We start from the raw sequence: 27850 nt of genomic DNA, 5'->3' as shown, positions 1-27850 counted from the left end.
AGGTTGAATGATTTCAGTATCAGTGTGAAATAATAAAAAAAAGAGTTACAGGTCTTTTGTTCTTTGTGTTTTTTTTTTTTTTTTTTACAAACAAAATAGCTTTCACAAGTAATTGGCAAAATGATGGAAAAGCAAGAGACAAACTCCTGAAAATATAATATTTAATTTTGGACCCACATGACATGAGCTGTACACTGAGGAAAATGACTATGAGAGAAACTGCCAAGCCATGCTTTTTTTAATATGTGATAATGTGGAGTCATCCTCTAAGGTGGAAAACACACTCTGGTGTAAGGAAATATGCATCGGACCCTAGGAAGGGTGTATGTCTGGAGTAGTTTTCAGTGCAGGAATTTTGTTCTCCATAACATGTAAAATTGTGCTTCAGCTTGGAAAAATGTTCCTCACATTAAAAGCTTCAGAAATTACTTGTGCCCTGGAGTTTAACAGGTAAATAATGACATACCAGTAACTATGTGGTATGTAAACAAGTTGGATGGCATTTTGCATACTAACCATGCAGACATATGAACTAGCATTGTGCATGAATCCATAGCTACAAATATTTCATCTACCAGGCATGGGCAGTCTTTTTACAGGCATTCAGTTTCAGTTTTTCATCTGAGCTACAAATGATCACTTCATTCTGAAGTCTTTCAAGAACGGAGCTCATCTTAGGGATAGTTACACAGGTATATGTTGCATCTAGCCTGGATGCTCTGTCACCCAAGTTCTGGACCAGAGTCCTCAATACTTTATCAAGCACTGTAAATGGCAGACCGCTTTGTGCATTTCCTCTAGTGCTGCTGATTGAAAAAGCTCTGCAAAAAAAAAAAAAAAAAAAAAAAAAACACCTGATTGATTGTTTTGGCCCAAACTGCATTGGTTTCCCATCCCAAGAATGTGATGAGTTAGTTCTTTCAGCTTTTGGGAAAGTAGAATTATGTTTCATTAACAAGGCATTGTACAACATCTCTCCTTCGAAATCACTTCAAGTCACAGCTTAGAAGTTGAAGTTGCGATTCATAATGGAGAATTTGTCTCCTGTTAGGCCATAGACCCTCATACAGGAAGCAAGGAAAATGCTTATTCTATATAGTTTTTCTGGGTAAGTGGGGGTGAAGGAGAGAACACACAGATGGTATCAGCTTTAGATGGAATAAAGAAAAGGGAGAGAAATAAGGGTGATAATGCCAGGAAAGGAAAGAAATCATGAGAAGATGGGGGAGTTAAGGAGAAAACATGAAAGGAACAAAATTCAAATGGAAGGATGTTTTTGTCAGAGGGAACCTAGCTTATATGTTAGGAATGTGAAATGAGAACTCTACAATAATGCCCCCAAGTATGGAATGTATATAAATATTTTAATAGAACATAAATGTGGTAACTAACCCCATTGAAAAGGACAGAATTATAAGTGCATTCAAAAAGAGGCAGATGAATTTGCATTCTTGCAGGAAGCGAATCAGAGTAAACAGGGAACATCAAAAGTTAGCTAGGAGGGGATTTGAATTGCTAGTACAAAATAGCATGAAACGGGTTTATAAAAGAGGAGTAGTAATTCTGGCAGATAGAAATCTTACGGGAGAATGAATGGTTAGTAATGAAGATGGTTGCTTTGCAGGTTGGAAGCAAAATATAGATTGATAATGATAACTTTTGTCTTGATTTATATACCTTCATGGGTGGAGTATAACCTTTTAAGAAATATGCTACAGAAGGTAATGCATTTCCGGAATTTGACGTTACTTGTAGTGGGAGATTGAAATATGAGTAAGAGCAGTGATCTAGAGGGAGAACTATCAGATTGAAATATGAGTAAGAGCAGTGATCTAGAGGGAGAACTATCAAATACTGAAAAAAGACCACATTTGTATTAAAGTCACTGGGTTTAATAGATTGCTGGCAGAAAAGATTGCAGAGAGGAAGGAAAACTGGTTACACATATTATAGCCATAAATGGAGGAATTTTTCATAAATAGTGTATGTTTGAAAGCAACATGGTAACATGGTGGATAAAATGAGAGAAGGGCCGCTAGTGTACAGTTAACATTAAAACATATCTTGGGTCCCCCCTTCATAGAAACATTGGAGATTTCCCATCATATATGCTGGGAAGTGCTGACTTTAAATCTGAAGGGAAGGAACTGTTAGGGGAACTGTTAAAATGAAGGACATAAGTAGAATGCACAGAATGGGACTTGCTGAAAAATACATTTAGAGAGAAAATACAAGGGAGGGTGTGAACACTAAGAAGCAAAGAAAAAGGAGAGTCAGTATAAAATGGTGAATGAATTACATCAAAGAAAATCATGTCGAAAGAGTAGCAGCAGCAACTTAGAGAGATATTGAGAAATATGCAAAAAAGGGAAGGTGAAAAGGTTTGGGCAGAAAGAATAGTAGTACCGGAGTTAAGTTAGATAAATATATCAGGAACAGTGCAGGCGTTGGCTACTCACACCACAGACAGTAGAGAGAGCTGTATTTCAGTTAAGAAAGAAAGGGCAAGATACTGTGGAGAAGACAGTGTCAGGGGTTCTAGGTTTTTTTTAGGGATTTTTTTGAAAGAGCTTTATAAGTAGGAGTAAAATTAAGGAATTTTGGGAAGAAGTAAAGAAGCCCATAGTTGAATTGGAGCTAAGAGAAAGGTTGATGGCAAAGACAATAGGGCAGGAAATCAGAGCAGTGTTGCAAGATAAGTAGAGAGGAAAATCGCTGGGGCCCATTGGAATCCAAGTAAAAATCTGGAGATTGTTGGAAGAAAGTCTGATAACACATGGCTTACTGTATTTAATAGAATATTGAAAGATAAAGCATGTCTACAAACTTGGAAGGAAGGGGTTATAGCGATCCTCCCTTAAGCAGCTAATCTTAAACTGGCTAGCTCTTATATACCTATTTTATTTTGAAACTGTTATTATAAATTGTTCATGTTTATCATAGCAGTAAAGTTACTAGCAACAACAGTAAGGAAGGGTTGACTCAGACCAATGTGGATTTATAGAGGAATGACAAACATTCGATAACACTGCACAAAAAAGAAGGGAGGTGCATAGCCTTGCTTTCACTAGATGCAGAAAAAGCTTTTGATAGGGTAAACTGAAATTATTTATTAGTGGTATTTGTAGAAATGGAATTGCCAGGAGAGTTTGCAAACTTTCAAAGCAATCACTAAAGTCGAGATTCAATGAAACCTGTCTAATCTAAAATTAATAAATGAAAACAAAATGTGAGCACACCAACACAGCCACCAATGAGAAGGGGCACTTTTCCATGTAATAATTGTAAAGCCTGTTGTTCCATTGCCCTAGATGCTCAATTTATTCATCCAGTGACTGGATGTGTTTTCACCCAGATTTATGGCGACTTGTAGGAGTAACAACTTAAGTCTATTTAGCAACATGTTGTGCATGTGAATGTTTTTATGTGGAAAAGACTACGCGCCAGCTAAGAGAACGCATATTAGAGCATCTAGGCAATATTCGTAATAAAACTCTCACCAATGCCCTAGCTAATCATGCAAATTTGTCAGGACATAATGTTTTTTATTTTAGGGCTTTACAACTAGTTCCATGAAGGGGTGATATTAATAATCAAGTGGAAATGCTTGAGGTAAAATGGATTGTATCCTTACAAGCACATAAGTTTCCAGGTTTAAACTCTGGTATTCCTCTTAGACCTGCCTTAAATAGGAGGCGGTGACTCTTGTCTAATTGATATAATAATTTTATTGACAACAGTTGTTGATTGGTTATAACTTCTTTTATATTCAATATGTTTTGTGATGATTTTATTCTTCTACTTGGATCTGATAAAGCGGTAACCCCACGAAATTGCTAATCCTTGTCAATAGATCTTTTTATTATATACATTTTTGGCTGGCTGTGTTGGTGCGCTCGCATTTTGTTTTCAGGTACTGTGTTTTTATCTTGAGTAGTTTGGCATTGCTTTGTTTTTTTGCTACTAATCTAAAATTATCCAGAGGCAAAAGGCAAGGATGCTCTTTTTCTCTCTCTGCCCCCCACCCATTATTATTTGCAGTCCATTTGGAGCCATTAGCTAGATTGGTATGTTTCCTCTAAACTGCAAGGAGTTAAATGGGGAAATATGGATCTAAATATAGCTATTAATGCATATCACACATTTTCAACATTAACTTCCCGTCCAAGAATTTAAATGAGGAAATATGGATCTGAAAATAGCTCTTAATGCAGAACACATAATTTCAATATGAAACCCCAAGAAGACATCAGAATCGTACTTCAAATGGTTGAAAGGCTCTGGGAAATTTCAGGTTATAAGATGTATAGGGATAATACAAAAGCAGTAGGAATTAATATTTCTAAGTGTTCAGATGTTGTAAGGACATTCCCCCTCTGGTGGAAAGATGCAAGTGCGAAATACCTAGGAGTCCAATTAGCAGGGGACCTGGAAAGGCTGAGATAGAAATCTTATGAGGAGCTTTTAGAAGAGATAAATTGGAATTTACAAAGGTGGAAAATCTTGGATGTGGATCAGAGTGTTCAGGTTTTACACTGGCATGTTGTTTCCGAAGTTTTATATCTGTCCAAGTCTTCCTGGACGCCACTCAGTAGTTGAGTCAGTGGAAAATTGAAGAACCAGATGAAAGATTTCATTTGGGCAGAACAAAAGCCAAGAGTTAGATGGGAAATAATGAGATTGCCAAGGAATCAGGGTGGATGTTATATACCAGACAGAGAGAAATACATCAAGGCAGTGCACTTTGCTTTTTTTGGAAAAGGATTTTAATTGAGTCAGGGAATGCTAAGTGGTAAGTATGTTGAAAGTAAGGAATTCCTGGATAAGTTGGTCTAATATATGTCAGATGTTTGGGAGTAAACATTCGGGGCAAATGTCCCCTTCTGTATTGGATGTGATAAGCAGAAAGATCAGTATGGCCTTTCAAAAAAAGCAGATGAGGAGATGGAAATGAGATCTACTTCTGATTGATAGAATGATAGGAGATAAGGGAGATCTTATCTAGATTTTCAGGCAGTGAGACAGGAATTAGAGAGTTTAAAATGGATGAAAATAGAGCAAGAAAAGTAGGCCTTAGTTAAATGGGTTTCAGGGCTATGAGGAAATGATGTACCAAAATGGGGAGAGTGTCAAAACTATATACATTGCTGACCGGTATCTAGGAGGAAGAAGTAATTCATCTCAGGACAGAGTGGGATAAACAAGTAAAACAGATTGATGAACAATGGTTGGGGAATAATTTGTCAGCTCCGATTTAGAACTTTAAAAATGAGAAAATTCTGAATTTTGCATAGAAATGCCTGCTTAAATATTTTTATATGCCAACAAGGTTACACGAAAGGTTTCCTGCAGAAAATCATGTGTGCTGGAGATATGAAGGAGTAGAGGGAGGGAATTGGATGCATATTTATGGAGCTGTCTGAGGATATTGGAGTGTACCATGCATGTGGATTTCACAACTTGTAAAATTGTGTACAGTCTATCAATAAAAAGATGAGCTGGGAGACCATCTACATGCAGGACTTAATAACTCCATCAGATGTTATAAACAGAGAGGCAATTCAGTCGTGATAGTCATCTGTTATCTTGAGTAGCTCATACAGCTTTACAGCATGTGAATATAATGATGTGAAATGGTCAGTTTTACATCTCCAAAAGGTAAGTTAAGAAACTATACCAATGATGCCAGTAGTCACGTCTGTCTGTAAAAGTACCTGTAATGATGGGTGGGGTGTTCCTTCATCACAACATTTTAATATTTGGAGATTCAGAAGTATGTTAATGGGAGGTAGATAACACTGGATTAAAATAAAAAAAAAATTTTCAGAACTGTTTTAATTATGTAGTTAAAACACACACAAAGCTTTTCTTAGGCATTTGCTCATGTAAAGGATTGTATATAGCTGTAAATACTTTGTATCATAGTCACAAAGGACAGAAAATATTTTTATTGTGAAGAATGATGTCAAGGCATTTACAAAATGCTGTTTTTAGTTTGTTTGAGTGCATCTACAAATGTAAATGTAGTATGTAACATTTTTGCAAAATGTAGTAGAATTTGCCATTTAATTGGAACACATCAATATTAATTGCTGAGATGCAAGCAAGTCAGTCCAAGAGCTGCACTTCCTTCTACCTCTAATAAATTCACCGTATGGTAAATACTGTGATAAAGAATCTGGGTGAATACCGTTACCATGCAGGGCAAAGTACCTGCAGTAGAGTTTTGTGATACATCTTTGTTACAATCTTGTGACCCATACAGTCTTCAAGTTTTATAAGAGGAAATAATGTCTCATTTTTTAATGTATATTCCCTGGAGGTCAGGTTGTGCAAATATGTTTCAGTAGTTTCATTTTTGCAACCCTCATTAGTGTGAAGTACTAATTCCCAGTCAGTAGATCCAGATCGTGACTTGTATAACAGAACTGAGGAAGGGGATGGAATTGAGGAAGATAACTTTGCCACAACATATTTGGATGGGTGAATAGGTTGCTTAGTGATGTGACTGAAATAAGGTTTGTTGTGGGTTACTACTGACAGGCCCTGATATAAGGAAGTAGTGAGACTTGAGCAGAAAATTGAAAGTGTAGTGTGACTATTGAAAATCTACCTCTGTGATGCCTTTGGATTCATGTTTGTGTTAGACTAAGCGTACAGGCCATTGTTAGATGCTTGTGGTCAGCAGTAGCTTTCTGTTGACTATTGCATTTTTTGATTGAGTGCACACTGCATTAAAATATATTTTTCCTTCTTCCCAACTCTAGGAAAGTGAACGCTATGCCTATGAATGGCAAAGATGTTTGGAAAGTGTGCTACAGGTATGTTCTGTATTTATTTAGTTTATAACTCAGTCACAGACCTTATAAACCCAGCTACTGCAACTGTGCTTTGAAGTGCTCAACTTATGTGATTTAAAAAAAGAAAGTTGGGTGGTTTACTTTGATTCTATGATCTCTATCACTTTTCCTCCCTTTGGAAGCTCCCTGTAAGTACAGAGACTATATGCTAGAATTGTATATGCTAAAGTATAATTACTTATCCTATGGGGTCTGCTGAAAGTGTTGTAATGCAGACTGACACTGTGTCATCCTGCCACTTTAAAGTGGAGTAGTAGAGGAGGTGGTTGGATACCACTAATGTCTGTTTCAGAACCAAGATGGTGTGTGATTACCTGGTACTCCATCCTGGCACTTTGGTCAGTATAGAAGGAAGGAGATATGCATGTTAGCGTTATAGTAAAATTTCTGAAGAGTCCCATTGGTGCATCTGCACCAGAGCATGGTTAATACTTCACATAAGTTAGTCATTTTTTCTTTGGAAGGATTTTTAGTCCAGGTGGGCTGCATATATGCATAAGTACACTTTCACCAAATACACTGTGGCAGCAGAACTGGATTACAACACTTGTTTCTTTGCCAAAACAATCAGAGCTTTCTTGTTCATTACAGGCTCCTTCTTCTGGCCAAATAATGATGTCCTTCCATATCACTGTTCTAGTATTCTTTACAATAGGGATCCCCTGCCAAGGGCAGCCTGATGTCCAGCCAGTATACAAAAGCCTTTAGGTTGCAATGGGTACACTGTACGTCATGGCGTAGGGCATAAAGGTGACATCCAGACATACTATCTTGTGAATTTCTTTGCCACCAGTCCAAATGCCATCTTCGATTATCTGTCTTGAGCGCTTGTTCATCTGCTGGTTTTCAGCTGCTTTCAGATAAGTGCCCCATTGGATTTTTTTGATTCTCTTATCCTTGTGCCTTGTTTCTGGTTGTTCATCCAGAAATGGAAAATGCCAGTGCAGGAGACAGATTCCCCATAAAGATTGTCATGAGCAGTGTTTACTCTGTTTAGGTGCTTCGCATGACCATACGTCTTTGAGATTTGTCAAGTTTTCATCTCTTAAGACAATGTATAGTCTGCTTTCTTCCCTTGCAATTTACTTAGAGAACCAATGGCATAAACTTTTAGCTAAGGATATTTTGGAAGGATCTTCCCACCTGATGGTCAGCTGTCTACCAAGAAAAACTCCAAGAAAGCTGAATTGGATTCTTTGGCTTTACCACCACCACCAGATGTCTCTCTTGAGGCTGGTGAAAGCCAGGAGGATCATTCAGTTTCTTTCTTGGATTCCTCTGCTGCAGCCTCTTCGAAGGCCAGCATGGATCTGACTCCACATATGTCCATGTTGACCTTGCAGATGTCCACGTCGAATGTACAAGGGGAAACATGGCTGATTATTACCAAAGGGCCTAGGGGTGTTCCTCAGATATTAGAGAGGGGAGAGGTGAGGTTCTGACTACCATTATAGGGTATCATCAGAGGTCAGAGCCTCCTAAATTGTTTGAGGCTGATATCCCTCTCATAAAGTAGCAGAAGATTAAATACATTTTGCCTGCTCCTAAAGATCCTCAGAGTGAATGACAAAACTTCACTGAAGACCTGTTTAATGCCCTTATGGCTCTGAAGCCTCCACAGGGGGTTTCTGTTTCTGCTCCATCTTCTACCCCTCTTAAGAGGCCTAGGGAGCAGGATTCCTCTGATGATGATGCTGATTCTGATGAAGAGTCACTTACTTATTCCTCTCAGATTTCTTCTCCATTAGTCTGTGGTTCAGAAGAAGAGTTTATCAGTTTTGACTCTTCTTTTGAGGAGATTTCATTTGGTGGTACTGTTTCCAGAATGGTGGAGTTTTTCAAATTGGGACTTTACTCAGGTGTCTTATATTCAGAAGAGGCACTGTGAGCTTCAAGTGCCTGATGACTGCAAGTTTCTTTATAAATGTCCCACTGCTGACCCTTCTGTGATGTCAGTGGCTTCTAATAAGCCTTCCAAATTGTTACCTTTAACTAAGTTGCTTCCCTCTGATAAGAACAGCAGAACCATAGAGAGGCTAGGTAAGAAGGTGTATACGCCTGCTACCTTAGCTGTTAGAGCTATGAAATATCAGACACATATGACCATATATGTATTGACTGTTCTGTCTCAGGCTTGCCAAGCCATTATAGATCTTTCTGATTCTGAAGGGAAGGTGTCTGCTTTTTCCTTGCTAGGGATGTCTTCCCAAGTTGCCTGCCATTCCATTAAATGCAGCTGTGATGCAGCTGATGCTTCATTTAAGGTTGTTGCTTTTGTATCTGTTTTGAGGATGTATTCCTGGTCGGACTTCAGCCTATGCCAGATGATATTAAGGCTAAACGTATGGATGCTCCTCTGGATAATAAGCATTTGTTTGGTGCTGTTGCTGCAGAGTTGTTTATGTTCTTGCAAGAAAAGAGTACCTTACAGGAGTTGAAGCATATTTTTGTTTCGCCTGTTCCTAAGTTTCAGAGAAATTATCCTAACAAGACTGCCTTTGTCCATAAACAATCTTGCCCTTTTCCCAAGGGTAAAAAGGGTGGTAGAAGGGCTTCCCCTGCTAAGGCTACTCAAACTCCTTTTGCTCAGAAGCCTCCTTTTTCCTGACAAACCAGGTGCTGTTTGGCTGTTGTTTTCTTCTCATTCACATTCCTCTTTCTCTGCATCCTTCCCTGTCCCTTCTTATTTGGGTAAGGGTCACCCAAAACTCCTAGTTTCTTTCCAAAATTTGCCAGGTTATTACATGGTTTAGAACTCTTTTTCTCCCCTTTTTGGGCACTTCTTAGCCACCTCAGGAACAAGACCTCTTTTTCCATAGGTGCTTCAGGGCCTGTTGGCTCAAGGAACAATTCAAGAAGTTCCAGCTGCTCAGACAGGGAAGGGATTTTACTTCAGAATATTCTTGGTCCTCAGAAAAGAAGGTAGCTGGAGACCCATTCTGGATCATTCTCAGCTAAACATCTTTTTGAAGGTCCCATCCTTTCAGATGCTATCCCTATTCTTGGCTTCATTTTCAGGCTTTACCTAATGATATTAAGGCTAGGCTTCTTGATGCTCCTTTGGAAAATCAAATCTTTTGGGTACTGCAGTTGCTAATTTAAGACCTTACAAGACCAAACCAAGGTCATGAATGATCTTAACCATATTTTTTTCTCTCGCATTCTTAAATTTCAGAGGAAGTATCCTGCTAAAACTGATTTTGGTTGTAGATATCCTTGTCAGCCTTCCAAAGGTAAGAAGATTCCTAGGCTTGTTTTTTTTCTGACAAATCCACTCAAATGCCTAGACTTTAAAAAGATTTCTTTGCAGGTCAACTCTGCCTCCATCTGACATGCTGTTCTCCTTTCCCCTTGGCCAGTCTTCCTAACTCAGACTTTATCTGTCACTTAACAGATTGCTTCAGACTCTTGGGTTCTGTCCCCCATCTGTCAAGGCTACTTTATGATCTGGAAATCCTTTCTCCAACCCCCGTCAGACCAGATCCCTCATTTTCAGGGGTACTTCAAGGCATACTGGATCAAGGCACCATTCATCCCTTTCCAGGGGTGTGGGTGCTGCTTCTGGCAGTCTGAAGCATCAGGGTCTGTAACCCACTTATCAGTGGCTGGATCACATCTACATAAAAGTGATGTGAGCACTTATCTTTTTTGTCCAGGCCTTCCACTCTGTTTGGTCCCCAGGCCCTTTAAAGGTCTATACAGACAACACCACAGTCAAAGTGGTACATCAACAAGCAGGGAGGCACAAGATCTTATCTTTGAAGACTAGCCATTTAGGCCTGGGATCTAGCTATCCAACTGCAGGTTTCTCTTCAAGGTGGTTTGCATTCCTTCAGAACAAAACCTGGTGGCAGACTCTCTGAGCAGGTCAAGAGCACAACCTCATGAATGGATACTTCATAGAGAGGTGTTTCTGGACATTGTTTATTGGTGAGGGTATTCCTTAAGTGGATCTTTTTGCCTCAACTCTGAACAGTCAACTTCCTCGCTTCTGTTCCAGAGCCCCAATTCCTCTGGCTTGGAAGGTAGATGCCATGTTTTTTCCTATAAGGGGAAATTCCTTTTTGCTTTTCCTACTCTTCCTCTTCTTCTCAGGGTTCTACACAAGATAAGACAGAACCCTCCAAGAATCTTGTCGGTGTCTCCCTTTTGTCCAGACAGCACTCGTTCCCCCTCCTCATTCATCTGGCCAGGGACAATTATCTCAAGTTCCCACTAAATGGATCTTCTCACATAATACAAGGAGTCTCTCCTTCAACCCTCATCTATTCATACTTCAGTTGATAGTTTGGGTGATAGGATTTTAATCTCCTTTTGACACCAGTGTTCTGAGGATTTGCTTTAGGTTCTGCAATAGCAGAAACCCATTACCAAAAAATTATATATATGTCCTAATGGAAAGGATTTTCTGTTTGGTGTCTTAAGCTCACTTGTCAGCAATCTCTGCCTTTGAATCCACCATTGACCTCTTGTTTTGAGGTTAAACAATTCCTGAAAGGTGTTCTCCACATCAGGCTCCCAAGAAAGCATATCCCTCCCTGTCTCTTGGGACCTTAATCTTGCACTTGAGAAATTTCCCCAGGCACCTTTTGAACCACCTCCTGCTGCTACTTTGCAACATTGCACATGGAAGAAGTTTTATTGGTTGCGGTCACCTCTACAAAGAGAGTTTCTGAACTCCATGGCTTGATGGTGATTTTTCATATGGACAGGGTGTCTCTCCTTACTAATCCTTCTTTTATGCACAAGGTCCAGCTTCCTTCCTTTTTTCCTTCTGATCTGCACTTCTAGAGCGTACTGGCAATGTACCTCAGCATTCTGTTATGTTTACTTTTTTTCAAAACACAATGTGTGTGAAGGAATACTGCATTTATCTCTTTTTTTTAATTCACTCTTACACCTTGTTTGTCCCAGAGGTACTAGCACAAACGTCATATCTCGATTCCTTACCACCCCACTAATGTACACACAAACTTGCACTCTTTTATCTAACTTCACAACACCCTTCCAGCTGCCTTTTTCCTGTAAACCGTAGTATGTTGCACTGCAGACATCTGTAAGCATCACTTCAGTCTTTTATTTTTCTCTCATATGTGGGGCCAACCTTAAGTAAAATAATGTCCTGGATGATGAGCTCTTCGTAGGATACTCTTTGACTAGGGGGTGCCTTTAAATCAATCCCCTTATCTTCCTGTTTTCTTTCCTTAACCAGAAAAGTAGGTATGAAAGAATCTTGCACACTTTGGATGTCCTCACATAACTCTGAAACTACATTGACAGGACAAAGGACTTTAGAGCTTTGGATCAGCTCTTCTTTTGATGGAAAGAAAAAAAAGACAATTAGTATCGAAACAGGCAATTCAGTTTTGCTACTCACAACATTGTCATTCACTTTTTGCTAAGGCTAATTCTGCTAGAATAATGGCTATTTCTAGTGCATTTTAGGAAGGAGTGGTTTCTAGATCTATATCGTGCACACTTGTACAAAACATTGCAAGGCTGATTCCCTTTCAAGGACCAGATCAGAGTTCGATAGATCTGTTCTTCAGATGATCCTGAACTATGGCCTGCAGTGCTCTCCCTTGCTGTATAGGTTTTGTCAATCATCTCATATAGCTTTATGCTACTGCAACAGTGATCTGTCTGCACTTCAGTCTCCAGTTCAAGGCCCCATGCCTAAGAAACAGATGCTCAAAATGACTGAAAATTTGATCTCTTTAATCAGGGGTTCCCAACCCCCACCCGACAAAAGGCCTAGACAAGAGGAAGATTATGCCTCCTCTGATCAAGTGTCTATTTCCTCAGGCTCCTCTGAGGACCAAGATTACTCCTTCTCTCCTTATGAAGATTCTGATGCTGAGGACTCTATTCCCTCAGCTTCTCCTCCTGAAGACTACTCCTTTGGGGAAACTTTACACACTATGAGGGAACATGTTCACTGGGAAGGTCAGGACTACTCTGACTCAAAGAAAAGGCTCGGAGAGTTTCTTTTACTCCCCCAGCACAGACCACTTGCCATTCCCCCAGTTTTAGACATTGTGGATGATGATTATTTAGAATCCAGTTTGAACCCAGATTCTCTGCCTCCTGCTCCAGCCAAACCTGACAGATACTATAGAGTGCCTGATTCCCACAAATTCCTTTATAAAAGCCCTGTTGCAGATCCAGAGACTATCTCCCAGGGTCCCAAAGGGGCTAAGGCTTCTATGGCAAAAAATCCTGTACCCTCTGAAAGGGACTCCAGAGTACTAGACAGGTGGGGGAAAAAGGTTTACACCTCAGCCACTCTAGCTATGAGGGCACTAAATTGCCAATTTCACATGCTAAAATATCAGCAATTTCTAATGTCTTAGTTAAAACAAAAATGAGTACACTCCCTCAACAGTCTGAATTGAAAGAAATGCAGGATCTGTTGCATGCAACTGAACAGGTGGGCAAACATACTTTACAATGTGGGTTTGATTCTTTGGAGGCTTCCTGCAGAGCAGCTGTCACTGGGTCTGTTATATGTAGGCATGCTTGGTTAAAGGAACAAAATCTGCCTGATCATGTTAAAGCAAAGCTTCTAGATGCTCCCTTACAGCAGGATGTCTTTTTGGAGTTAAAGCAGAACAATTCTTAAAGAAAATGGAGGATAAGGCAAAATCTATGCAGAGAGTCAAAGATTTTCTACAGGTACAGCCCCCTCGCTTCAGCAGAAATTGGCCAACAAAAAATTGGTCCTTTCCAGCTACTGACAGACCACAGAGGGGTAAATACAGATGTCCAAGAGGCAGAGGACAACCACAAGCCCAATACAAACCTCGACAATGGGGCACTGCAACACAGAAGGGAGGAGAAGACAGGTCCCAAACTACCAGAAGGCAAACTCAATTACTTGCACCTCATCTGGCCAAGCAACACTCTCTTGGCAGCCCCCTTGGGAGGAAAACTCGCACTTTTTTCAGACAGCTGGCACATTGTCACAAAGGACAAATGAGTCCTAGACATAATTTCACGAGGATACAGATTCCATTTTCACACCTTGCCAATGAAAAGAGGAATGCCAAACCTGCCACAAAATCAATGGGCAGAGGCACAAAAACAAATTACAGCTCTCATGGACATGAGAGCCATTCAACTGGTACCTACACGAGAGCAAGGCCAAGGATTTTACTCAAGACTCTTTGTAGTTCCCAGAAAGGACAATGCCTGGAGACCAATTCTGGACCTTTCAATTCTAAACACCTTCTTACAAGTACCCAAATTCAAGATGCTAACACTACAGCAGCTTCTTCTCATGTTGGGCAAGAAAGCATGGCTAGTAATGTTGGACCTCAAGGAGGCATACCTGCATGTCCCTATCAGGCAAAGTTGCAGAAGATACCTCCGTTTCATTGCAGGTTCAACCCATTACCAATTCTCTGCACTGCCCTTTGGATTATCTACTGTGCCCAGGGTCTTCACAAAATGCGTGGCACCAGTAATTGCATACTGCAGACAAAAAGGAATTCAAATATACCCATACCTGGACGACTGCCTCATCCAAGCAGAAAGCAAGGACATTCTCTTACAACATCTGGCTTTTGTAAAACATCTTCTAAGTTGCCTGGGGTACACAGTAAACGAAAAGAAATCAAAACTAGTGCCCTCACAAATTATGACATTCCTGGGTGCCAACTTGAATACAACGGCCCAGAAGGCTTATCTGACGCCAGACAAACAACTACAACTGACTCAATATTTCAAAACAATGGCAACAAAGACCCAACTACCTGCAAGAAAAATTCTGCAGGCCTTGGGCTTCATGGCATCTTGCATACTACTAATACCATTTGCAAAGCTGCATATGAGGAAATTACAGTGGTACCTAAAAAGCGTATGGTCTCAACACAGCCACAGCTTGGACACAATGACATCTCTTATTCCCTGCCTACAACAGGAGTTTCTATGGTGGTCACAGGCATGTCACCTCAACAAGGGTCAGCCTTTCACCATGCCCCCAGCCAGGCAAACTATGACAACAGATGCATCAGGCTACGCCTGGGGAGCACACATGGCAGGACAGTGTGTTCAAGGCGTATGGACTGCAGATCAAAGGAATCTGCACATCAATCAAAAAGAGATTCTAGCTGTACAGAATGCTCTGACAGCCTTCAAGAATCTATTACATCCAGGACAACTTACAATAAGGACGGGCAACACCACAGTAATGTGGTACATAAACAAACAAGGGGGTACACACTCCTACCCTCTATGCAGGCAAGCAATGACCTTGTGGAACACAGCTCTGGCTTACCAAGTTCAGTTACAAGCTCAGTTCCTGCCAGGAAAAAATAACACATTGGCAGACAACCTCAGCAGAAACATCATGGATCCCCACGAGTGGAAACTGGATCCACAAGTATTTGCAATGATAACTCAAAAATGGGGCCTTCCAGACATAGACCTGTTTGCCAGTCCTCAAAACTATCAGCTAACAAAATTTTGTACAAGGACACTTCACCATCAAGCTTGGAAAGTGGACGCACTCTCATTCAGTTGGAAAAACCTGACAGTATATGCCTTCCCTCCATTGCCTCTCCTCACAAAGGTGCTTCTGAAAGTCAGAAAGGAGAGACCACGATTGATACTTATAGCCCCAGACTGGCCATGCCAGCACTGGTACCCACTATTGAGGAATATGGCCCAGGACCCACCTTGGATTTTACCACAAATTGCCCATTTACTCACACAGCAGAACAATCAGATTCTTCACAGCCAGCTCAGAACCTTAAATCTGGCTGCATGGCAGATCACCTAAGCATCCAGCCAGCTCCTCTTTCCCAAGCAGTTATGGATGTTATTCTGGAAGCTAGGAGGCCTAGCACTAGGAAGGCCTACTCGGACAAATGGAAAAGATTTTGCGCCTGGAACCAAGCTAAAGGCCAAAACACACTACAGCCTCACATGCCCCAGATTCTACAATATTTAACTGAGATGTTGCACAAAGGACTTTCTTTTTCTTCCATTAAAATCCATGCATCAGCTATTTCAGCCCACTACAACATGGATCCACCCTTATTTTCTCATCCACTTCTAAGGCAGTTCCTCAGAGGGGCAAAAAACATTAGGCCCCCCAGGAGAGCACCTACACCAACATGGGACCTCAGTTTTGTTATGGAAAGACTTACGCTACCTCCCTTTGAACCAGCTTTCTCTGCAGATCTACAGTTTCTATCATGGAAGACTGCCCTGCTGCTAGCAATAACTTCAGCTAGAAGAGTCTCAGAGCTGCAGGCACTAATGGCAGTGGAACCTTTCCTCATTTTCCATCAAGACAGAGTTTCTCTACGAACTAATACTTCCTTCATGCCTAAGGTGGTTTCCAGTGTGGCTTTAAATCATACCATTCACTTACCCACCTTCTTTCCAAATCCACAGAACAAAGGAGAAAGACTCCCACATTCCTTGGACATTCCCTGGCAACTTCGTTACTACTTGGATAAAACTAAGGTTTTCAGAAAATCTGACCAGCTCTTTGTATCCTAACCCACAGTTAGGACAGCTGTTTAATCTTAGCCTCACCTCAGGATACGTACCCAAGGAGTGGCGCACGGCGACTGTGGTCCCACTTCACAAGGGCGGTGCCTCCACCGACCCTGGAAATTACCGCCCCATTAGCTTGACAAGTCTTATCTGCAAAGCCATGGGAGGATCATAATGGAACTCATAAATAAAGACATAGGGAACTTGCAGACTTTGGATCCAACCCAGTTTGGCTTTGTCAAAGGCAGATCATGCCTCTTAAACTTGGTTGACTTTTTCGAGACAGTCACCAAGGCCATTGATGAGGGAAAGGCAGTCCATACAGCCTACCTCGACCTGGCAAAGGCCTTCGACACAATACCCCACTCAGGTATCATCGAAAAACTCATCAGCTTGAATGTAAACCCATACATCACAAGATGGGTTGCAAACTGGCTAAGTGACAGAACCCACAGGGTCAGAGTTGCTGGAGCCATGTCAGACTCAAAGCCTGTCACAAGTGGTGTCCCACAGGGCTCAGTCCTGGGTCCACTCTTGTTCGCATCTACTTTTCTGAAGTACAAGCAAACACAGGAGGGTTATGGCTGACAAAGTTTGCAGATGACTGCAAACTGGGCGCCATAGTCGAAAACACATCTGACACAGATATCCTTCAGAAGGGCCTCACAGAAATGGATAACTGGTGCCAGAGCCATGGCCTAAAGTTAAACACCAAGAAATGCATAGTCATACCCTTCGGGAAAAACAAGGTTACCCCTAGCTACCATATAGGTGGCAATCCACTGAGCACAGAAGAAGACATCAGGGATCTGGGGACCCATGTTGACAGTAACCTTTCGTTTGACACTCATGTTGCTAAAGTAGTTAGGAAAACCTTCTATATTGCCCACCTGATCATGAAGGGATTCACATCTAGATCAAGGGAGGTCATCGTCCCCCTGTACTCATCACTCATTAGACCTATGATTGAGTACAATGCCCGCTCGAATGTATCTGACCCGACACCTGCTGCAGCTTGAAAGGCCCCAAAAGTTCCTCACCAAAAGGATAAAGGGTCTCAAAAATATGTCTTATGCTGCCCGACTGAAAGAACTCCAGCTCTATTCAGTCTCATACCGCTTGCTCAGAGGTGACCTGTGCCTGACATATAAGGCCATGTCAAACCCAGAGTTGATGAATATGCTTCACCTCAAAAAATCTAGATCCCTCAGAACCACAAGGGCGGGAGACTTAAACCTTGACACGGTTATTAATAGAACGTGCTGGAGGGACAGATTCATCACCCAGAGACTCCCTATGCTGTGGAACAAAATACCGGTACATGTGAGGCAGAGCACCTCCCTGGCCTTGTTCAAGAGGAATCTTGACCAATGGATGGGAGATCGCAGATATACCCCAGGGATTACTTCAGTGTCACTGTTTGACAGAGGCACAGCAAAATAATAGGCATAGTTTTATTCAAACTGAAGGGGTGGTGAAAGCCACATAACTATGGGCTAGGCTTATAAATGCCCTTGGGCAGATAGCCTAGTATGAACCTATGAACCTATGCTACAGCTTCTCAAGGGAAGGCTATATCAAAACAAACCATCTCCAAATGGATAGGACATTGCATTCGTTTTTGCTATACCCGTCATGGAAAACCAGTTCCTGCTACCATTAGGTCCCACTCTACCAGGGCAACAGCTACATCTACAGCCTTCCTCAGGGGTTCCAACCAAAGAGATTTTGGAAGCTGCAACTTGGAGTTCAGTACACACCTTTTACGGAACCACTGATGTTGTAAAAAGCTTGTACTGACGAAAAACACACGGAGAGAAAAATGCAAGCACTTTAATAATCCATTTTAGCACTTTCATCTCCAATAGAGACTTCTTTTTTTTTTTTCTGAAGAAGTCTCTATTGGAGATGCCAGAACAGATTTATCTCTAAATGGTAACCCACTGTATCTTGTCTTATTTCTTTCATGGAAAAACTATATCAGGGTATGTTAGAGCTCATTCTGCTAGGGCAACAACCACAGCCTTCCTTGAGGGGAAGCAGCACCCAGGACATCTTTAAAACAGATACCATTTTTTCTAAACAGTACAGCATGAGTATTCCCTCCATTGCCAAGGCAGATTTTACCGCAGCCATCCTGCAAAGGCTGTTCAGCACACTCCTTTAGAGGGTCAACCACCCTATGTTATGTAAGCTTTCAGAATTATCCGAAGACTTAGCAGTGCTGCATCAGTGAACAATACAAAGGACCGAGTACAGCTGTGTAGGAAATTAGTATAACTTACAGATGTTTGAGTATATTCACTGTTGCAGAAATATTTCCTTCCCTCCACCTGTATGCTCAGGGTCTGCCAGAGTCTTATAGTCTGACAAGGTATCAAGTCCCTTTCATACCTGTAATTCCTTTTCTTCTAATACTGTAAGGCACCTCTCCGCCTCAGCTTTGATTACCGCTTAGAGAGACAATTTTGAGGGTTCTTATGGTTGGACTATCATCCCTGAAGTCATTTGCTTCTTCTAACTATGCTGTGGTATCTACCAGACTCCTTTTACCATAGGGGCAAGAAGGAAATAAAGAAGGTGAAAGCGAACTTCCTTCTTATATCACAGGCATCCTGCATCTAGATGGGAAGGGCCACCTGCCCAGTTGAGAGAGAAAGGTGTGAAAAGTTCTTGAACTGAGACTTCTGTGGCAGATGTTCCAAGAGTTAGCACTACTGCAACAGTGTTTTTACAATTATGGTAAGTTCCCATACATCTGTACTTTCTTAAACGTCCTGTACCATCATACAGATTTTATGTAATTTATACTTCTTATATTGTCAGTGCTTTATTGTTTTTGTAAATGTATTTGTTTTTTAAAGAAATAATAACTGCCAGTTGATCTAGGTCATGGCTGAAAAGGGTCAATGCTCCAGTCTTCTTAACAAAGTAAATAAAAAAAATTCTGAAAAAGTGTATTACGTGAAATGGAAATGCATTGCTTGAAAAAAAAATTTTTTTAACAAGAAACATCTTTATTAAATTATCATGTATGACATAGACCATGTTATGTTTATATAAATGAAAATAAACCATTGCGACACAATCTCAGTTGCAAACATTATACATTCCAAACTGTGCCAACATAACTGTAGCTGCAAAACATTATACAGCAATTTTAACGTATCCAGTCATTCTTAGTCAGCCATTACATAGCGTATTCAAATCCTGCCTTCTTTTAAACCTTGTTTCCCCTCTGCATGTATTGATCAAACATTTCCCATTTTTTCCTATGTAATTTGTTCCTACACTTTTCTAAAGATCCCAGTTGTTTTATTTCGTTTACTATCTTCGCCACTTCTAGTAAAGTTGGTTTAGACTTTGACTTCCATTTTCTAGTAATTACTTTTTTTGGCAGCCCTCATAATCCATCATAATTAGACTCAGCAAGGCTTACTATGTTTAGGCAATTCCAATTCTGTATTATAGCTGAAAATAAACTTTTCCCTAGTTACTCCAATTTACTCAATCAGCATCTGTGACAGAGCAGACTGCGGGGAATCTTTAAAGTCTGCCAACTCAATACACTCCCATAAAATATGTTCCCATTTACCTTTTTCTTCCCCATTACACCTCCAGCATTTGCTGTCTACCTGAGGAAAAATTATTTGAAGTTTGCTTGGGGTATAAAAATACTTATGTAAACACTTTCAGGCAAAGATCCTAAATCATCTAGATTTTGTTGCATGTTTGGGAGACATACATATATCTCCCCCATTGTTTCTTTGTGGATTGCTTATCTAATCACTTTTCCCAATCTTTCCTAACCTCCTCTGATTGATTTTTATAGTTATCATGCAATGTTTTATATGCTCTACTAATTATTCCTTTCTTAATGGCAACTTCTGTTCTATATTCTACTAAAAACTCTACCAGTGCTAGTCTTTCATTTAGGATCCCCCTATTTCTTTCTCTTTGCTTATACACTTATATCAATCCTTGATATGGAAGGCAGTCTCTAGGGCGCAGTCCAAATAAGTTCTTGGCATCTTCCCATTCCATTACCTTTCCCTCTCTAGTTAATTGCTCCCAATACCTTGATTCCTTTACCATTTTTTTCCAACATATTCCCGCCCCCTCTTGTCTATTGTCTGTATCCCTAATTGTGGTCATCCCTATCAGCAGAATCTCCTTTTTCCATTCCCATGTTGATTTAGTTCTTTATGAATATAATACCTGAACACACTTGATAATTGGCACAGAGAGTCCAAAAACTGTGAAAAGCAAGAAAACGGCCACACAATGAAGCCCGAAGGAAGCTCACTTTAATGCACACTAACGCTACAAATGATAATACATTTTCGTCTTGACAAAAGACTTCTTCAGATAGTACAGTACAAAACAAGCCAACCTTTCTTAAATATCCCTCCCCTGAGCACTCATCCAATCAACTCTTTAATACAATTAATGACAATTCTTAAAAACTTAATAGCAATTCTTAAAAAAAATTAATGATAAAATCCTTTAGAAATAAACAACAATCATAACAATTAATAAATCCACATCAATTAATTTACTTCAATACAAACTTTATGTAATAAATATACTTAAAAGATGTAAAAAAACTTTATAAATATATTAAATAAATGTGCATCATGAAATTCTGTCTAAAAATGTACTAACTGCTTCATCTGGTGGCCAAAATAATTATTACAATTTAGCTGCTCTGAGTTTCAAAACTGGGGCTAAAGAAATAAAATAATTTAATCCATCATTCTTACTGGCTTCTAACTTGAGTTGCCAAAACAATTCATGGTACTCAATAGTGGTCTCCCAAGGTCCCCCACATGGGTCCACTTCCATCTTCTCTATGATATAAAAAACAAATTTGGCTAATGGACAAGTAATGGTGTGTCTGTACAGAGCATTAGTTTCATCTTTATTTTAATGTCATGTGTATGCTCATGTAAAAGTCTTTTGAATTTTCTAGTGTTTTTTCCAATGTAAAAAGCCCCATAGGTGTCACACAAAGCAATACATATCATCACCCCCAAGGAATCACAATTGCAATACACATTAGTTTTAAGGTCTGTCCCTCTTTTAGTTAAAGCTATTGATTCCCCTTGGAGGATGTAGGTACATTGTGAACAACTCCCACATTTAAATGTTCCTGTTCTCTTTCTAGTATATCTTTTCTTTTTGGTCTCAAGTAATTCCTTAATATTCCTACCCTTCCTATAGGTTAAATTTAGCTGGTCCACAAAAATACTTCTCAGGTCAGAAAAATTACTAAATTTATTCCAGTTGGTGGAAACTACCTTCTGGATTTTAGTTGATTCAGTGCTGAAATTGAGCATAAAGTTACTACTCCAATTGGTGTTAACTTGTTCTGTCCTAATCCTCTCCACCTCCTCACATGTTCTGGGTTTCCCTAATATCACAGCAAACTTGTTATGTCTTTCTTTTTTTATTTCCCCCCAAATTTCCTCAATAAGGACTATTGGATATTCTCTTTCAATAAACATGCGTTTCAATTTTTCACTTTCAGCTTCATAATCATCCTACTACTCCTTATAACCTGCCCCCTCACAATGCCCCTCTTCTGAACAAATGGTATGCTGCTCGGTTAAAAAAACTCCAGCTCTACTCAGTTGCATACCGCCTACTTCGAGGCGATCTATGCCTGACATACAAAGCTATGTCAAATCCAGAATTAATGGACATGCTCCACCTCAGTAAATCTAAATCCCTTAGAGCCACACGCTTGAGGGACTTGAACCTCAGCACAGAAATAAATAGAACTTGCTGGAGGGACAGTTCATAACCCAGAGGCTCTCTTCACTCTGGAATAGAATTCCAGTTCATGTGAGGCAGAGCACCTCACTGAATCTCTTCAAGAAGAATCTCGATAGGTGGATGGGGGATCGTAGGTTTGTCCCAGGGATTACTCCCGTGTCACTATTAGACAGAGGCACAGTAAACTAAACCTTAAAGGGCACAGTATACTCAAATCAAGGGGTGGCGTAAGCCATACAGAATCGGGCTAGGCTTATAATTGCCTCAGGGCAGATAGCCTAGTATGAACCTATGAACCTATGGGTGGGCACTCGTATAGAAAAGGTAGGAATTAGAAAATGTACTTTTCCTATAAACATTGGATTTAAAGTTCCTTGCCTCTACTATTTTTTTCTAATACCACATCTAGATACTCTAATTTTTCATGAGAAATAGTATAGGTGAATTTCAGAAACTCAGTGGTGTTATTGATATAATCAATAAACTCCTACAGGTATTCTTTGGGTCCTGCCCAAAATATACATATATCATCCAAATACCTGTGGTAATAATTCCAAAACTTTGAGTAATAAGAATGTATTATAAATTTATCTTCCCAAGTGGATAGTACTAAGTTAACGTACATGGGAGCACAACTTGCTCCCATTGCTACTCCACTAGTCTGCTGGTAAAATTCACCCTCAAAGAATAGAAAATTATTCCTGAATACCAATTCCATTAACTCAGTGAATAGACAAACCTTCTCATGATGTATATTTCCCTTGTGCCTTAGGGCTTCCTCAAACCATTCCAGACCAATGGTACGGGGTATCACGTTGAACAAATCGTGAATATCTAGAGTTAAGAAAATAAGCTCATCCTTAAACAAATTCTGATTAATACTTCTCAAAAAGTCCCATGAATCCTTGGGAATCCTCTCCCTCTCAGTCCAAACCTTTTTTAACTCTGCATCCAGATACTTAGCTAGTGGATACATTTTAGAGCCTGTAGCTGCCACTATAGGTCTGAGAGGTGGATCCTCTATGTTTTTGTGGACTTTGGGGATCCCAAAGATTGATGGTATCCTTGGTTTATTGATACTTAAATAGTTGAATATTTCTGGGGTAATATTACGTTCGTTTAATGTTTCTTTCAACATGAAATCAATTTTTTTATACACCACATTAATCTCATTCCTCGAAACTCTAGAATACCTGTCTTTGTCGTTCAACATGTCTAACATTTTAGCAGAATGGATAATGCTGTCCATTAAAAACCACTCCCCCTCCCTTATCCGGTTTCATAACTCTAAGATATTGATTTTCTTTCAGTGAAGCCAATAACTGGTTCTCTTCCTTCGTAAGGTTAAATAATTTTCTCCCCTTGTTCTGCCTTGATCTAATCTCTTCCTCCACTTGTATTTCGAAGTTCTTTAATTGTGGATGAAGAGGGGGGTTGTAGGTACTTTTTTTCCTAACTTGGGTGGAAATATTAGGATTGTTCCCTGTCTCATTGTCAAACAGTAACTCTAGATTTTTCTTGCTCACAAAAATTTTTAAATCCATAAGGGTCTGAGAAATATTACTGGAAGATGTAGGCACAATTTTTAACCCCCTACAAAAAGTTTAAAGTAAGTGGGGGTAATCTCTTCAGTATTATAATTATATATACTAAAGTTCTGATGTATATACCTATTCCCTTCAATAACTATTCCATTTCTATCCTAGTTGGGTTATAAATCAAAAGGCCCACTCCTATCTGGGCTCAAAATCACTTCTCGTTTGGGTAGCCCCCTCTATTGTTGTAATAATAATTTACTTGCCCCTGTCTTCTAATCCTTTTCAATCTCCTAAGGTCAGGGAATTCTTGTGGGTTTTCTAAGTCATACCCTTCTTCATGACTGCTGAAAACATCTCCCCCCTACATCCTTATCACATAAAGTTTGTATTGAAATAAATTAATTGATGTGGATTTATTAATTGTTATGTATTTATAAAGGATTTTATCATTAATTTTTTAAGAATTGTTATTAATTTTTTAAGAATTGTCATTAATTGTATTAGAGTTGATTGGATGAGTTCTCAGGGGAGGGATATTTAAGAAAGGTTTGCTTGCTTTGTATTGTACTACCTGAAGAAGTCTTTTGTCAAGACAAAAACGTATTATCATTTGTAGCATTAGTGTGCATTAAAGTGAGCTTTCTTCGGGCTTCATTGTGTGGCCGTTGTCTTGTTTTTCACAGTTTTTGGACTTTCTGTGCCATTTTTCAAGTGTGTTTCAGGTTTTGAGGTTTTTGGCACATTTCTCCTTTTGTGGTTTATGAATATAATATTCTGTATGATTATCGTTGTTCTCCTTAAAGGTCTGCACCCAAAATCTTAATTCTCCCTGTTACTTGAGTTTTCCCAGTTTTTTCATCATCTCTTTCCAATTTGAATGATAGCTTTCTGCTTTTGCTATGTGTAGGAGCATTAACTGTGTTGCTCTAAAATACCCCTTCAACTTGGGTAATCCCAATCCACTGTGTTCTATTGGAAGAATAAGCTTTTCCCATTTGACATTGCTGTCTTCCCCTCCCAGATAAAATCCTTCCGCTCTTTATTAATTGCTATCCACATCTTCTCCTCTGGTTGATGAACATATGCCTGACTAGTGTATAAGAGTAAAGGGACTAAAACATTTTAACTGTTTGTATCTTACAATCGATATCCATATAACAGAGCTTCAATTTTTTCAGTTTTTACATTTTTTGTTTAGTTGCTTCCCACATATCCTTAGCTGCCACACTGGAATCATTTTTAATCCCTACTCCTAAATACTTCATTTTATCATGTCCCCATAAATATGGATATTGCAATTTGTGTGTGAGTACATAATTTACTGCTATTACTTTTGTTTTAGCTTCATTAATTTTGTATCCCGAAAATGTTTGAAACCAGGCAGTATGTCCCACAGCACTGCAATGTCCCTTTCTGGTTTTGTCAGGTATAAAATAATGTCATCTGCAAACAGAGCCAGCTTTTCTTGACTACCACACTAATTATATCCCTGAAGTTCTTAGCCCCTTATTTTCTTTGCTAGTGGTTCTAAATATAATGCAAATAACAAAGGGGAGAGAGGACATCCCTGCTGGCTTCCTTTGCTCAAGCAGAGATCATCAAAGTGGACCCCACCCACTTTAATTTTTACCTCCGATCCTTTATATAGCCTCCTAATCAACCTTATAATTTTGTCAGTGGAATGCAAATGCTTCAGTTGCTCTGCTCATAAAATCCCAGCTTACTCTGTCAGATGCTTTCTCTGCATCAAGACCCACCAGCAACAGTGGTATTTTTCTTACATTCTGCTTCCCTCTGGATCATCACTATTCTGTTTATGTTGTCAAATGCTTGCCTTCCCTTCACAAAACCACATTGATACATATCTATCAGTTTTGGAATCACTTTTGCTATTATTTTAGACATTATAGACATAAACACTTTATAATCATGATTTAGTATTGAAATGGGCCTGTATGAAGCTGGATCTGATGGATCTTTACCCTCTTTAGGTGTTGGAATTTCTACTCCTCTTAAAATACTGTTAAACAAAACCTTCCAGATCTTTATCATTTTTTTCCCTCCTAGCTTCCAAGCTTCCACAGGAATGCCATCCATACATGGGGACTTTCCTGTAGATTGGTTATACATCACCATTTTATCTCCTCTACTCCTATCCTAACTGTTAGTAATTGAGCCACATCTCCCTCTAGCCCTGGCATATTTAATTATTTGTTAAACATTTCCCTTTGTACCTTTTCTTGATTTCCATGTTTCTCTACTTTATACAGACCTTCATAGAATTTCCAAAATATTTCTTATACTTATACAGGATCCCTTGTTATCTTCATTGTTATAGGCTTCCTAAGCTCGGTGACAGCCCTTTCTACTTTCTGTTGCCTGAGTCGTGCTGAAAGTTTTTGTGCTCTATAGTTATTATCAAAAAACAGTTGCCTAACAACAGTCTTTCAAAACTCATGCATATTATCGAGGTGATCTCTTATTTTCTGTTTAGCATTCTTTAGATGTTCTTCGTGTTTCACTGTTGCAGTCATTACATTTGGGTAATCCTGTTGGCAGGTTGCCCTCAGCCGGCCTGAATTCCAAAGTCTTGGGTCCTGCGTTGGCTGCTGTCTCCCATTTCCTGATGTCAGGTCATCAGGGGTATAAACGAAGCAGCCTGCGCCATTTTCTTCAGTCTTTCTTGCCGCGCAGTGCCCAAAGCAAAAGCAGTTCGCAAGTGCCGGTCGGCCGACTCCTGAGATTTTCGTGTTTGAGTTTCAGATCCGAAGTCTTCAATAAAGCTAAGTACCCCGTTGGGGAAACTTTTTTCTTGCTCCAGACCAATGTCAGAAAAAGTTAATAATTGTATTTCTTGTGGAAAGCAAATACCTCATACGGATTTTCATTCTTACTGTATTCCTTGCCTAGGCCCTGATCACAATGTTACTGGTTGTCAGTTTTGTGCTAGATTTAACCAACGCACTGTTAAACATCAGTATGATTTTGCCTTAAACTTTTTTTGACGCCGGTTTAATTATCCTGAAATGTCATCGGATAGCCATCTGACTACCGGAGTTTACAAAAAACGCAAAGAAAAGGATAGAGAAAAACAACCGAGGCCCAAAACCAATGATGAAGCTTCTCCTAAGTCACTCGCCGGTTCTCAGTGAGGCGCTTTCGCAGCCCCTGACGCCCGCTACTTTATAGTCGCAGGCTGCTACTGACTCCCACGTGGAGTTGGCCATGCCGCTGGATACTGAAGGTATTGGAGCCTCTGACACTAATCCCTCAGATGGGTCCAGAGCCGCTGAGCAGGTACCGGCTTCTGAGAGTGTATTCAGACCTAAACATCTTTACATTAAAACTACTTCAGCTTCAAAAGCAAAGACTAAAGCATCTTCTAAAGCAAGGAAACAAACTCAAGAGCCACGTGAACAGGCCTCTAAGCCCAAAAAACAGATGCTCAAAATGGCTGAAGACTTGATTACCTTGATCAGGGGTCCCCCCCCCCCCCCCCCGATAAGAGGCCTAGGCAAGACACTGACTACAAATCTTTAGATCAGGTTTCCACTTTTTCTGATTCCTCTTCTGATCAGGAATATTCTTTTCCCCTCATGAGGATTCTGATGCTAAATAATCTATACCTTCAGCTTCTCCTCCTGAGGACTTTTCCTTTGGGGAAACCTTGCATACCATGAGGGAGTATTTCCACTGGGAGAGCCAAGATTTTTCAGAATCTAAAAAGAGGCTCAGGGATTTTCTTTTACTACCTCAGTGCAGGCCTCTAGCCATTCCACCTGTGTTCGACATTGTAGATGATGTGTTTTCGGAGTCTAGTCTGACCCCTGACGCCTTACCCCCAGCTCCTGTTAAGCCTGACAGATATTACAGGGTTCCTGACTCACATAGATTTCTTTTTAAAAACCCTGCTGCTGACCCAGACACTATTTCACAGGGTCCAAAGGGAGTTAAGGCTTCCATTGCAAAAAAACCATCCCCCTCTGACAGAGATTCAAGGGCACTGGATAGATGGGGATAAAAGGTTTACACATCTGCAACTTTGGCTGTAAGGGCCTTAAACTGTCAGTTTCATATGCTTAAGTATCAGCAACATGTCATGCCATTGCTTAAACAGAAAATGTTAAATTCTGAATGTGCAGAAAACAAGGAAATGCAGGATTTATT

At 40.0% G+C, this 27850-nt stretch overlaps 1 protein-coding gene across 1 annotated transcript in view; it reads left to right on the top strand.

The window, feature by feature from the left end:
- Positions 1-27850, top strand: part of SYNRG (synergin gamma) — a gene marked incomplete in the record, with an annotated part of 2786306 nt that overhangs the window by 2298620 nt on the left and 459836 nt on the right. The window contains 1 exon segment of the mRNA XM_044054902.1: positions 6768-6821. Within this exon segment, the coding sequence (XP_043910837.1) occupies positions 6768-6821 (54 nt within the window).

This window comes from Protopterus annectens, chromosome 13.part0 (genome assembly GCF_019279795.1).
Source record: "Protopterus annectens isolate FY-2018-M chromosome 13.part0, PAN1.0, whole genome shotgun sequence".
NCBI classification, from domain to species: Eukaryota; Metazoa; Chordata; order Ceratodontiformes; family Protopteridae; genus Protopterus; species Protopterus annectens.
Note: the sequence above shows the minus strand (reverse complement) of the source record. Positions and strands in the feature narration are given on the sequence as shown.